This window comes from Sprattus sprattus (assembly GCF_963457725.1).
Source record: "Sprattus sprattus genome assembly, chromosome: 7".
NCBI classification, from domain to species: Eukaryota; Metazoa; Chordata; class Actinopteri; order Clupeiformes; family Clupeidae; genus Sprattus; species Sprattus sprattus.
This window is the reverse complement of record NC_137926.1, coordinates 33,615,319-33,629,821: the sequence shown is the minus strand read 5'-3', so window position 1 is coordinate 33,629,821 and position 14,503 is coordinate 33,615,319. Positions and strand designations below refer to the sequence as shown.

The 14,503-nt window shown below is 41.0% G+C and overlaps 1 protein-coding gene across 1 annotated transcript in view; it reads left to right on the top strand.

Moving 5' to 3' along the window:
• Positions 1-8,265, top strand: part of cep290 (centrosomal protein 290) — a gene marked incomplete at its 5' end in the record, with an annotated part of 73,492 nt that extends 65,227 nt beyond the window's left edge. The window contains 5 exons of the mRNA XM_080841806.1: positions 2,663-2,797; positions 2,877-2,963; positions 3,046-3,210; positions 7,929-8,022; positions 8,119-8,265. Coding sequence (XP_080697932.1) covers positions 2,663-2,797; positions 2,877-2,963; positions 3,046-3,210; positions 7,929-7,997 — 456 coding nt within the window. The 3' untranslated portion in view covers positions 7,998-8,022; positions 8,119-8,265. The remainder of the gene's footprint in view (positions 1-2,662; positions 2,798-2,876; positions 2,964-3,045; positions 3,211-7,928; positions 8,023-8,118) is intronic.
• Between the last annotated feature and the right edge of the window lie 6,238 nt (positions 8,266-14,503).

Genomic DNA, 14,503 nt, shown 5'->3' with positions numbered 1-14,503 from the left:
ATCTTACCTGCGGGGATCTCACTCATTTTCAAGGGCCACATTACCCTCCTGTAGAGTGTAAACTGGTAGCACCAGACCTTGTACTTCCCAGGGAATTTGGTCAATCCTTGTCAGGCCGTCACAGAGCTGTTTCATGAGGGTTTCCTGAGGGTTTTCCCCATCTGCTTGTCAGACAGTTCTGCAGTGTACTGCCTCCCCAGGCTTTTGATGGGTTGCTCTGATAGGAGTGGGATTTTTTCTCCTCCAACGACAAAGATGGTGCTGTCGTTACTGACTCCCCTTCTGAGTGACAGGCTACGAGATTTGGAGGGCTTGATCTTCATTCTTGCCCACGACATCAACTCATCCATCCTTTTCAGCATTCTCGATGTGCATGCTGCTGTCTGAAGGAGGCTGGTGACATCATCCATGTAGCTCCTCAGTGGGGGTTGCCTCTGACCAGTTGGTAGTTTGATCCCTCCAACCATTTGTCTCGCGCCGATGAGGATGCTACAAATAGTATTGGAGAAATGGCGCACCCCATAGCGATTCGTACTTCGAGCCTCTGCCAACCGGTGGTGTAATCCTGGAGGGAAAAGCAAATCTGCAGGTCGCTGAAATACTGTGCCACCACGTTCCTAACGCAGGTGGGCATGTGGAAGAATTCCATGGCGTAGTTGATCAGCTGATGTGGAACTGATCCATATGCGTTGGCAAGGGCGAGCCAGATGACATGCAGGTCGGTCTTCTCCCGCTTGGCCTTCTGGATCTGGTCCCAGATCATCGAGGAGTGCTCTACACATCCTGGGAAACCTGGGACCCCTGCCTTTTGGCAGCTGGTGTCGACATAGCCGTTCTCTAGCAGGTAGTTGGTCATCCTTCGGGCTAGTACTGAGAAGAAGATCATTCCTTCTACATTTAGCAGGGCGATGGAGTTGGAGTTTGTTTCTGAAGACTGCTACCGCTCTTTGCCACTCGGATGGAATTAATTGCTTTTTCCAGGCAGTTCTCATTAGGTACCATAGCAGCTCTAGTACCTTGGGGCAGTTCTTGTAGAGCTTGTAGGGGACTCCATTGGGGCCTGGTGCTGAAGAGGACCTTGCCTTCTTCACGACTTGCCCGACTTCACTGAGCTTAGGGGGCGTGGTGTTGAACTCAGCTGTCGGCTGTGCAGGCCGAGGCACGTATCCTGGTGTTCCTAAGGGGATGCTCCTTTGCGGATCACTGTACTGCTCTTTAACATGCTGTTCCAATTTCTCCCTGGTGGTTTCAAGCTTGCCGCTCTTCTTTTCCTCCAGCAGTTGTCTGGCACGCCTGAAGGGATCTATGAAGAAGCTGGTTCGCTCTTGTTGCTTCTGTTTGCTACGCTTGTGAAGAATGCGTTCAGCTCTGCGAAGCCCGGCTAGCCTTCTCCTGACCTCCTCCCACAGGACTTTGAGACCCTCTTTCTCTGCGTGGGTTGCCTTCCTCCAGTTCTTGCGGAATTGCTGACGCCTTTGCACCAGCTGGAGGATTTCCTTTTCCCTCCTTCCCTTCTATCTCAGGGCGGTCCTCTGTTTGGGGACAATTTCGACAAACCTATCCTTGCAGGTCCAGTATATGATTTCCCCAATCAGGTTGAGCTTAGACTCTGCCCCTCCACGCAGTGATCCCTCTAGGGTCTTGATCAGGTCTGTGTCCAATGTGCGCCATGCCTCTGCTTCATTTGACTTCGGCCACTTGAGCTTGCTCCTTCTGGCTGGTTTCTTGGTCTCTGCGTTTGGCTCTGTTCTGTGTGAGGTGGTGAGGACTGGGTCTTCGTGCTCAGGTGGGGGCTCAGCCTCCAACAGGGGACCTTCTTCCTCTGTGTCTCTCGTGCCTTTAGGGACGTTGGGTCCTTCAACTCTATGGTTTTTACCCTGGCTCATTAGTGTTCTGTCTCTCCTTGCATCTGTCTCAATTCAGCGCATGTCTTTGTGTTTAATAGTTGCATTTATACCTTTTCTTATTGGGGACCAAGTAGTGAAGCTGTGTTTCTACCTTTTTTCATTCATCTTCTGTTTTCTTGTTTCTTCCTGCATTGGAGTCTGTGGCAGCTCCAAGAACCGTATGGTTAAAAGATTAGAAATTTGGCTTGGCCCCTGAATCTTTTCACCAAAAAGCAATCCCACTTTATGGTCCATTTCACCTTATTTCACCAAACATTACCCTTTGAAAATGACTCAGAAAAGAGAAGACAGATGGAAAGACTCCTTCTCTGATCTGAACCGTCTGTCCTGTCCTATCAAAGTTGTCATCTCCAAAATGCTGACTGCAGAGAAGGGAGGTTTTACCAGCGGAGACACCTTCCCTTCTTACAGCAACTTCCCACTGCCTCCTTAATTCTTGCGGTAACCTTCAAAATCGGATAAATTAGTTGTACGAAAATCTTACACAATAACAGCCACTGACACAGTGCTTTGCCTAACTAGTTAAATTAATAATAAAACGCTTGGAAGGAATGAGATGCTTGTAATTTAGCCTACAACCGGTTTGGAGCATAAGCATGTACCTTGTAAGAGTCAACTGTTTTGTTACTATGGGGTGAATAAAGCACCTTGCAACTCTTCATGAAAAAAGCAAATGACAGGCATATTGGCAATATATTAAAATACAAGGCAAAATTCCTGAGAGTGAAAAGTGTAAATATTGTCATTTCTTGCAGACATTGGGACCGTATGTGGAGTCTCCTACACAGAAAGAGCATAAACTACAAGAAGAAAACCTCAGGCTCTCTTCTAAAAACCTGGAGCTCTGCTTCCAGCTGGAGCAAGCAACCAAAGACTTGCCAAGATTAAAGGTATACAATTTAAAAAGAGCATCTATTCAGAGATCACCTATCTTCTCTCTGTTTCTCATGCTTCACATTTTCCTAACAGGACCAAGTGTCTGATCTCAAAGACATGTGTAATGTTCTCAGGAAGGAGAAGGCTGCAATGGAAGCTAAACTTGGGCACATCCGCAAGGTAAATTATCCCTTTGCCCTATATGTTAAAAAACTTTTCCTAAATCGTTATGTGATACAGTGACCTTCCCCTTCATTTGTAGGCAGGTGGTAGTGGGAAGACGGTCCCTGAGCTGGAGAAGACCATTGGTCTGATGAAGAAGGTGGTGGAGAGAGTCCAGCGAGAAAATGAGGCTTTGAAAAAGGTCTCCGCTCCAGCCGTGCAGGAGCAGCTGTGTGCACTTGAGCAAGAGCATGAGAAACTCAAGGTGTGGGAGATTTTCCCAGAACTGAATGCCTAGGCCAATTACATGGTTTTTAGGGCTGCAACTATCGAGTATTTTTGGAATCGAGTATTCTACCGAGTATTCCATCGATTAATCGAGTAATCGGATAAAAAGTACTTTTGCGTTTTATAACAACAATACCAATAGTGTGCGCCGCAACGAGGTTGAAAGCACAACAGCTGTGTGTATGTGACCACACTTGCGATAGGGAGAAATGAAGAGTGCATGACATGAGATCTTGGAGAATTGTTTGCTTACTTGCTACTTAACACGATGCCTAGTCATCACTATAATCTCATAACATAGGCTAAAAATAATCACAAATAATGTAGGCCTACGTTCTAACAAGCGCTAGTGTCCATATTAGTTAGCAATCATATATCCGCTAGCGTCAACTTTTACATTACATTGAAGAGTGACCTGTGATTGTATTTGCTGGTTCTAGTCTGTTAAAACACCCACGATCATCAAAGCAGTATTCTTTATCTCCCTTTAATGTGCATTCATCAATTTCCATTACATGACGATGCCTGTGATCGTACATACAGTATGTGTGTGTTGTCTGCAATGAGAATACGGACTTATCAGCACTGCACTGAATCACATTAACGAGTTATTGCTTCACGATAACAATTACACAACGAATATAACTAAATACATATAAAAGTGTACATTACACTAGGCAGCATGGATCTCATTCATATCTCATCCAGTCGAAATCTGAACAGGATGAACCCATCCTTATAACGTCGACTCAACATAAGAATCATAACTAAATCTCCGCTTAGCATGCTAATCGCACTTAATAGCAATATGTACTCGCATGAAGCTTAAATCCACGATTATCACAGTAGTAACTTTATGAAAACCCTTACTTTCATTAGGTACGCACACAATGCCTTACATACATGTCGAACAATGATGAGCACTCGAAACGTAATAGGAACAACCAATGTTCCCTCTAAGCTGCGCGCGTGCGCGATCGCGCAGGCCAGTCGAAGAGGCCGCGCAATATATATTTCAGACCGCGCACATTTTTCAGACTGCATAAACAAAAAATGTTTACGGTTAAAAAATCTGAGCATCAAAGGGGATGTAGGCTAGGTAATAATCATTTAAAATACTGACATGTCTGACAACCAAGCCGGATGTGCGTTTGAATGTTTACATAAAACATTTCCTTTAGCTCTCTTGCCGGTCTCTGCTCCAGCAGTTATAGGCTACCATGGCGAAAAGAAAGGCAGAGCAGGTGCCCCAGAAAAAGGTCTGCCTAACGTTTAAACATGAACGGCTAGATGAAATAGTCCAAACTGACTCAGGTAGGATAAAACTTTCAGACATATTTACATATGCTTGGAGGCAAACGCGAAAAGAGTTCGCTGGTGGGAAAACATGCAGTGAACAAAGGTGACATTATTCTGTTTGTCGTTAAAGTTTGTGAGCACTTGGATGCCCGCTTCCCTGAGCTGAGTGGGCTGCCTTTGAGCCTGACACGTTGGATCGTGCAGTTAGTAAATTTGATCATGGGCTGAATGACGTGACCAATCTGGCGAAAAGGTTCGAAGCGCTTCTGGAGGAAGCATAATATGCGGTCCCGGGACGCATTTGTAGAGTTCAAGTTCATGGTAATTGAAAAAGGTGGTCGCTGAAAAGTGAGCGTTTTCCAGATCTGGTACAACTTCGACATTTGTGGCGCATTCCAGGCATCTAGCGCCGACTGTGAACGCGGTTTCAGTCTAATGAATGCCACCAAGACAAAATCGTGAGGCGAGAAGATTTGAGGTAGAAATTTCCAATATTTTCAATTAGACCTATTAGGCCCTATTCAAAGTGATCTTGATAGGCCGCGTTCACACTAGACTTCTTTTTTTAGAAAAAAGCGCCGCCTTCTGCGCCTTTTTTACATGCAACTCTATGGGAAAAAGCAAAAAGGCGGACGCCTTTTCAGAAAGGCGCCGCTTTTTATAAACTTCTAAAAAAGCGCAACCTCCGACGCCTTTTTGAGTTCAATTTTCTCAACTTTTCAGAAAGGCGCCGGGTGACGTCAAGCGCCTTTTTGACAGCTGACCTATCAGGACGAGGAGAGTAGGTAGTCGCGTACCTTCCCTAGTAACCTTCTACCTTAGTTTAACCGACCAAACGCAGTAGACCATCGTATTTGAACCTAGAAGTTTTTAGTTTAACTTTTTTTTGCTTAGATTTTTAGAAAGTTACCGAGAAATAGACACTGTACAATTTACAAACCACATTATTGTAACTGAAAAATACGTCTAAGAGGATTTGCGAGGTGTCTGAGCTACCTAACTAATATTAGCATGCTACTAGCCGTTAGCGATTAACTGTGTTTTTGCAAAGCATCTGCCCCAACTTTCTTTTCCCGACATTGACATGTATCTTGTACATAATCCATTCCCATAAACCGGAGATTTCAAGCGTACAGAAACTCTTCTGAGCAGGCAAGAGTGCCAATATTGGCTAACGAGTTGTAGCCAAATTCCTGGGTGAAGGGCTAAATAGCTTGCTAGCTTTGAAGATATAGCTTTGATAATACACAGCCATTACTACGACTGTATCAACGTGCTGCGTTTCACTTAACAGGTCAGTCATTCCCTAAATCTTTAGCAATTGTATATTTAGGTTGTCACATTCAACAGCGCAACATATCCCCTAGCGTTTTGAACTTTCTGTGAGTTGTGACCGTATGTTATGACCGTAATGTGTTTGCATCCGACACAAATATGGCGGTGCTTTAAAGACAGTGACGTCACATAATATCCGTGAATTCTGAAGCGCTCAAAAGGCGCTGAAGGCTGCGCTTTTTTCTTTAAAAAGAAGTCTAGTGTGAACGCCGCTATAACTGCAACAACATTTTGACATATGTTTAGGCAGAAAGGTGTGTCTTCAATAGGCCTGCAGACAAGATGAGCCAAACAGCCAGATAGGCCTAGCTCCCTCAATGTAATTCAAATGACATGTTTTGTAGCTTACCGTAGTTTGTTGCAAACCACTCCAGTTATTACATTTTTTTTTTTATAAAGGCTACCTTTAGGAAAAAATACACCATAATTACTATATTTATTGTAAAGCACTGCATTAGCATTTTTCTTTCAATGAAGTTCTACTTAAATGTTGTACCTGCTGAGAAATGACTAAACACCTTGGATACTTTTATTTTGTGTATATATATATCATTATCATTCATAACCAGTGAACCAGTCATAACCTCCCTAAACCTTATTTATTTTCAACCAAAGATCCTTTAAGTTCAACTAAACTGACTGGTAAAACACCATCATTAAAATGTTCCAAAGTCCAGCCATTAAAAAGGATATTGAATAAATATCAACCTTGTAGACATATTGATGTATTTGCTGTCATCTCTTTGGAAACCTATGGCTAACCAAGGCTCTTGGTCATTTCCGTAAGGTCGCGTGGTTTACGAATTGCTCACAGTGCTGAAATGTGCGCTCAGAATCAAAAATATTTGCTCAGTGCTGAAAAAAATTAGAGGGAACATTGGGAACAACATAGGAACCACTACTTTGCCACTGAATTTGCAACCTACTAAACTTGTCCTAGAGCATAGCGTTGCTAGGCAACGTCACTATCAACAAAGTGTCTCATACAGTTACCATGCGGAAAGGCATTTTACGGCTGGTCTTTTGATTCTCCGCCATTGCACCATCGTAAATAATATGAATTAAACGAAATAATTTGCCTCGAGTATTTTTTGTACTCCAGTTACTCGAGTTACTCGAGTTATCGTTTCAGCCCTAATGGTTTTATATTTTTTATGACATGCTATCTATGGCTGTAGTAAACAACTTAACAGTTAATGCATTTACAATGGAGATAACACTTATCCCTTATCCCTAGCAAAATGGTTCAACAGCCATTAGTAGCCATCATTTTTTCTAGATTCGTTTTTTCGAATTTAATTCCATGTATTTACATAGCAAATAACAATTGAAAGGTTCTTTACAAAGCACAGAACTTAAACTTTTGTATTTAACTAGCTGTTGCTGACAACATCTTGGATGTGCCTCTGTCACTCATGTTGGCACAAAATTGGTCTATAACACTATAGAATGTATTTCTCTCCCATCATATGATTTCATTTTCTGGGTTGTGGAAATCATAGGGCCTTACATTAAATATAGCATGAATATGAAAATGAATAAGTATGAGAGTCGACTCATAATAACCCAAATATCATGATGTGATAGTGCATAAGATGTCTCTATTGAATTGGAAGGCATAGAATGGACATCAGCAATGTTATTTTGTTCTGCAGAACTTCCTACTTTGCTGTGGACCTCAGTTCCACTAATCGCTATGGATGTTGACCTAATTAGTGCTCAAACGCATCTTCTGCCTGTCATTTATTTCATTTAAGGGTTATTGAATGACTTCTATCAAACATAATGCATCATCAGTGACCCCACATTTCCTTTCTGTTTTGAGTTTGACAATAGGAATGTCCATTCTATTGTTTGTAATTTGTGGTGTGTCTCCTTGGAGTTTTTCATTAGGGATTACTGATCTCATATTTTGTAAATTCAATGAACATGGTTAGCCACACTGGATCCATAGATAAAATATCTCATTAACATAAACTGGGGTAAATAAAAAGATGTTTGGATGGATGTTCAAAAGTGTTTTGTGTTAATTGACTTCACTGTGATTCCGTCCCACTGCAGTCTCAATATGATCAGCTCATGAGGGAGATGAAAATGGAGTTAAAAAAAGAGGGGTGGAGAAAATTATGACCAGTGAAGGAAATACATTCAAAGGGTAAAGATTATGCATCTCCACTGTTAAGTTAAACCAAAGGGAAAGTCTTGTTTGCATTTTCAGTTGGTTACGTGTAATTGTAATTTGTGATTACAGGAGGCAGAGGCAGCAGAGAAACTGAAACAGGAAAAGGCCTGTTGAGAAGTGACCAATCAGAACCTTCCATTGGATCTGGATGATGCTAATGAAAGGCTGACATAGCAGAGTGTACTTCAGTGGGTTGAGTTGAAATCTGCCATTGGAACAAGGGACATTAAGCCATTTATAATGGATACTGAGACTTGTGTGGAAGTGTTTGTTACTCAAAGAATTGACCATCCTGTTCAAACACAAAATACACAAAGATTTGTCTTCAGCTTTTTTAAAGGATCAATAAAAGAGACCTCAAATCCACTTCCATTTGCCTTCTTTGAACAGCCATGGCAAAAGCATTACTCGCTTATTAGAATCACAAAATAAAACTACACCATTTTTAATTCAACAGAAAAATGCCCAGGCAGCATCTGCCACCATGTGTCATCACTCTTGGATGCGCTAATGGTCACTCAAACATATTTGCATCCTAACACAAATCTTCTTCATAGGGGAATGTGTGGTGGTATTCCAAATCTGCTACAAATCTTTCTGTTTCCCGTTTCTGTCATACAAACATGAAACCTTTAACGCTATGAGGTTGATATATTTTTACACTCGTTTTCCTGTGTTTCACCAAACCCGTGTGAGGACTTTGGGGACTGGTATCTAGTTTTGGGTCTGTGCTTTTAATATTTGTTGGAGAATTATGATTATTTTTTTTGAGTGTAAAACGAATATGCATATTATAGTTTCACACCCATTATCACGAAGACCCATTCATATGATAACACCATGGCAAATTGGTGGTTACTTTTAGGTCATTTCGAGGCAACAAAAAACGTGAAAATAATCTGACTCCTAAAAACAAGAGCACAGATTGTTTTCACTGGTGTACATTTTTGAGAAACATGGGCATACACCACTAAATTGTGTAACTGACAAATCAAATTCCACCTTAGCTGTAATCTCTCAGGTAAAGTTATTACTTTCTTCTTGCGTGTCGTACCACAGATCAAAAGCAGATTTTGGTAGAGCAAGCCAAATTACTCAGTCAACTGCTTTGACTGAAACACTTACTGCTCTGACAGGTTGGAATAATGAGGATGAGGTAGAGTGTAGCTCACCATTACGTTTTGAAGAAAGCATTTTGGCTATTGAACAATTAGTTGAAGATACATTTAAAGCCAAAAACCTTCTTAGAAATGCTTTTAGTGTGCAAAATATACATGCGTTTCATTGTTCGCAGTGTAAAAATGGACAAGGAGCTAGATTAAAAAACAGGGGCCGTATTCACAAAGAATCTTAGGGCTAAAAGTAGGTCATAAGTGGCGAATTTAGGAGAAACTCCTAAAAATAATGGGCGTGTCAGTCTTAAATGTAGGACTCCTAATTTTTTTTACTAAGAGCAATTCACAAAATATTTTATCCCTAAAAGTAGCACCTAAGTCTAGGACAGCTTAAAACTCCTCATGAGGACTCCTAAATCACTAAGACCTATTCACAAAAAATCGTAAGATGGCTGCAGCCGACTTGGAATTGATAAAAGACATTGCTTAAACCGTGAAGGTATTAATATTGTCGTAGAATTAGCGCGGGATGCAATGACGCCTTTAAACAACGATGTGTCCCGAAGGAAATGTTTGGAAACATAAAGATTTTTGTTTGGCTTCGCGGAAAACGCAACTGACGACACTGGGAATCATCAGTCAGCCGTTTAATTCATCAAACTATCAACGCACTGTAGACCCCACATCATCCAACAGTTTATCCAGACAATCGCTTATTACACAATATCAAAGTAAATTCCATGGCGATCGCAGGAATGTCCAGTGACGGGACACACATTACAATAATTCGTCCACCGTGGCCTGGATGTACCGATGACTGGTGCATTTCAACGGAGAGCGGTCGCAGGTTTTTGAGAACTTACCAGCTGGATGCCGCTGGGGTGACAGTGGCTATTGGGACCAGTAGGCTTTCGCCTAGGCTACGGTTCACGTTCGTTTCGCTATGATCAATTAAGATTGGAGGGCTTGAAGGGCCGTATGTGCTGATATTTGAAGTGGTCAAGGGCTGGAAATATAATATCCTAACAGTTTGCTGGGTGCTTTAATTATTACTGCCTTGATTACATGCAATTGCCAGATTTTATATTGATCGCTTTATATTTCTCTTAACGTGCTAAGTGTCATTCCCGTTGGATGCACAAACTTGTCATCATGCGTGTGCATTCTGCTAACTGCACTGTCCATAACTATTTAATATGACTTAATTTGAAGCCTAGGTTATTCTCTTATTTTCAGTCGATATAGTGGGATTGTTAGAGAGACGTCACGAATGAGTTTTTAATGAGAGAGCCTGTCAACAACCAATCACCGTCCTCACCCCTTCTAAACTCGTGCATGAGAAGCGACGTCATCCATAGCAACGGAGTTTTTATCTTAAGCTTAGGAGTTGGTATTATCCTTAGTATGAGTAGGTCTCAGAGCCGTTGTGAATCACTTTTAAGAAATTACTCCTACGTAAAAGGTTTTAGCGCGAGTTAGGAGCACTCCTAGTGGTAAGATAAAAGGCTTTGTGAATACGGCCCCTGATCAGTACTAGTAGTAAGAACTACTGTAGATTTAAAAGACATGCAAAATGTTTTCAGTGGTGCAACGTTCGGTGAAGAAGGTAAATGTGTATGTGGCAATGGGCTTAGTGGGGAGGTTTTCCCCTGCCATTTACCCGAGACTTTACTTGTAGGGATTGATTGTCCAGGCAATTCTTTGGAGGACAATTTTATATAAACAAAAATTGTATATTTTTTCTATAAACTCTGTGGTGTGTTACTTTATTTTGACATGATTCCATATTTAATGTTAATTAGAAAGGATAGTCACATTGGGGGGTGGTATAGGAGTGGGCTCTCGTCATATATCCTGGGAGGAACTTGTTGAATTGATAGGAAGTAGTACAGCAGTTTTGGCAGTGTTAGATAGAAATTCTGAAGAAAGTGTGATGGCTCTGGAGGTATGCACAGAGAAGCACATGTGCTCAGATACGTGTAAGGTCGTGAGTTGTAACTGACCACTGTTATTGATATTAAACGACACTGTTATTGATAGTTACATAGATACATTACTAAAGGAGGTTGTAAGTTCAAAAGTTCTGGGTGTACCAGCAACGTTTGTAACACAGAGTCTTAATAGTTTATATTTCAGTAATTATGACTGGATGCCCCCAACACCCCAAAGTAACTGGTGGAAGTTAGATACAATTTTTGTGCCAATAAATGTAAATGGTACACATTGGATATGTGTAGCAATGTACATGTCTAAGGCAGTGCAGGTAAATGTGTGCACATGGACATTATGGACTCCTCATATTCAGAAAATAAAACAATTGAAGAACATATTAGTTCCCTCCAACGTATCTAGTCTGTCAGTACATAGCAATGACTGGGAGACCCATAAATGTTAGATGCATTATTAGTAATGTCAAAGAGTGCAGTTATTTCACCAACCAGACGGGAGCAGTTGTGGGTTGTATGTTTGTCTGTTTGCCAAAAAAAATATTAATCATATCAGTGGAAAGTAAGCGCAAATGCGTAAAGTAATTTGTAATGATATGGGAATCCACATCTAGCTTCTGACATTAATTAGTGGTATGTCTGTTACAGTTTCTAAATTGGCTCCCTTCACTATACTGTATTAATTCATCTGTCCATTCATCCATCCATTGATTGTTTTTCCTTTTTGTATAAAATTATAGCCTGTAAATAGTATATCTTGTAAATTAGCAGAGGTGTTTTGTGTGTGTGTGTGTGTGTGTGTGTGTGTGTGTCTGGAATGGAGATACTATATATAGAGATTGTATCATAAATATTACTATTGTCAAAATTAAAAAAACTTTTTAAAAAAAGAAACATTGTTGCATCTGTTTTTTTGGTTGTGAAGTCTGTGAATGTGCAATATTGTGGCTATATTTAGCTTTGTTAAAATGTTTAAAAGTGTAAAATGTTGTTTAATAAAAGGGTGTTGTTTAAAAGTGTAAAATGTTGTTTAATAAAAGGGTGCAAAAAAAAAGAGGGGGAGAAGGTTTTTTGATATAGGCTAATCATGAAATAATAGGCAATCAAAGGGTCTAATTGTTTTTTGAGTTAAAGATTATCATTATCAGCTTTCTACTTCAAATTGCATCTATTCGAGGGTCTACCCTCACACCATTTTCAGGCCGTTCGGTTGATAGGTTCTGGAGGGTGCAAAGCCAATAATTCCCCACTTTTAATTTCATAATATGTTAGAAGAGGTTCTGCTGAAAAGATCTATGCCCCATATTAGGGGAGACCATTTGTATTTTTCTCAGCCCAACAACTTCAAGGCAGCAGCTGTATTATAGTTGGGCCTATGGAGGTCAAAAGGCTGTTTGGTTTATAGGTTCTGGAGGGTGCAAAGCCATTAATTCCCCACTTTTTATTTCATAATATGTTAGAAGAGGTTCTGCTGAAAAGATCTATGCCCCATATTAGGGGAGACAATTTGTAGTTTTCTCAGCCCAACAACTTCAAGGCAGCAGCTGTATTATAGTTGGGCCTATGGAGGTCAATAGGCCGTTCGGTTTATTGGTTCTGGAGGGTGCAAAGCCGACAATTCCCCACTTTTTATTTCAGAATATGTTAGTAGAGGTTCTGTTGAAAAGATCTATGCCCCATATTAGGGGAGACAATTTGTAGTTTTTTCAGCCCAACAACTTTAATGCAGCAGCTGTATTATAGTTGGGCCTATGGAGGTCAATAGGCTGTTCGGTTTATAGGTTCTGGAGGGTGCAAAGCCGACAATTCCCCACTTTTTATTTCAGAATATGTTAGTAGAGGTTCTGCTGAAAAGATCTATGCCCCATATTAGGGGAGACAATTTGTAGTTTTCTCAGCCCAACAACTTTAATCCAGCAGCTGTATTATAGTTGGGCCTATGGAGGTCAATAGGCCGTTCGGTTTATTGGTTCTGGACGTTGCAAAGCCGACAATTCCCCACTTTTTATTTCAGAATATGTTAGTAGTGGTTCTGCTGAAAAGATCTATGCCCCATATTAGGGGATACAATTTGTAGTTTTCTCAGCCCAACAACTTTAATGCAGCAGCTGTATTATAGTTGGGCCTATGGAGGTCAATATGCCGTTCGGTTTATAGGTTCTGGAGGGTGCAAAGCCGAAAATTCCCCACTTTTTATTTCAGATGTTAGTAGAGGTTCTGCTGAAAAGATCTATGCCCGATTTTAGGGGAGACAATTTGTAGTTTTCTCAGCCCAAAAACTTTAATGCAGCAGCTGTATTATAGTTGGGCCTATGGAGGTCAATAGGCCGTTCGGTTTATTGGTTGTGGACGTTGCAAAGCCGACAATTCCCCACTTTTTATTTCAGAATATGTTAGTAGAGGTTCTGCTGAAAAGATCTATGCCCCATATTAGGGGAGACAATTTGTAGTTTTCTCAGCCCAAAAACTTTAATGCAGCAGCTGTATTATAGTTGGGCCTATGGAGGTCAATAGGCCGTTCGGTTTATTGGTTCTGGACGTTGCAAAGCCGACAATTCCCCACTTTTTATTTCAGAATATTTTAGTAGAGGTTCTGCTGAAAAGATCTATGCCCCATATTAGGGGAGACAATTTGTAGTTTTCTCAGCCCAACAACTTTAATGCAGCAGCTGTATTATAGTTGGGCCTATGGAGGTCAATAGGCTGTTCGGTTTATAGGTTCTGGAGGGTGCAAAGCCGACAATTCCCCACTTTTTATTTCAGAATATGTTAGTAAAGGTTCTGCTGAAAAGATCTATGCCCCATATTAGGGGAGACAATTTGTAGTTTTCTCAGCCCAACAACTTTAATGCAGCAGCTGTATTATAGTTGGGCCTATGGAGGTCAATATGCCGTTCGGTTTATAGGTTCTGGAGGGTGCAAAGCCGAAAATTCCCCACTTTTTATTTCAGATGTTAGTAGAGGTTCTGCTGAAAAGATCTATGCCCCATTTTAGGGGAGACAATTTGTAGTTTTCTCAGCCCAAAAACTTTAATGCAGCAGCTGTATTATAGTTGGGCCTATGGAGGTCAATAGGCCGTTCGGTTTATTGGTTGTGGACGTTGCAAAGCCGACAATTCCCCACTTTTTATTTCAGAATATGTTAGTAGAGGTTCTGCTGAAAAGATCTATGCCCCATATTAGGGGAGACAATTTGTAGTTTTCTCAGCCCAACAACTTTAATCCAGCAGCTGTATTATAGTTGGGCCTATGGAGGTCAAAAGGCTGTTCGGTTTATCTGTTCTGGAGGGTGCAAAGCCGACAATTCCCCACTTTTTATTTCAGAATATGTTAGTAGAGGTTCTGCTGAAAAGATCTATGTCCCATATTAGGGGAGACAATTTGTAGTTTTCT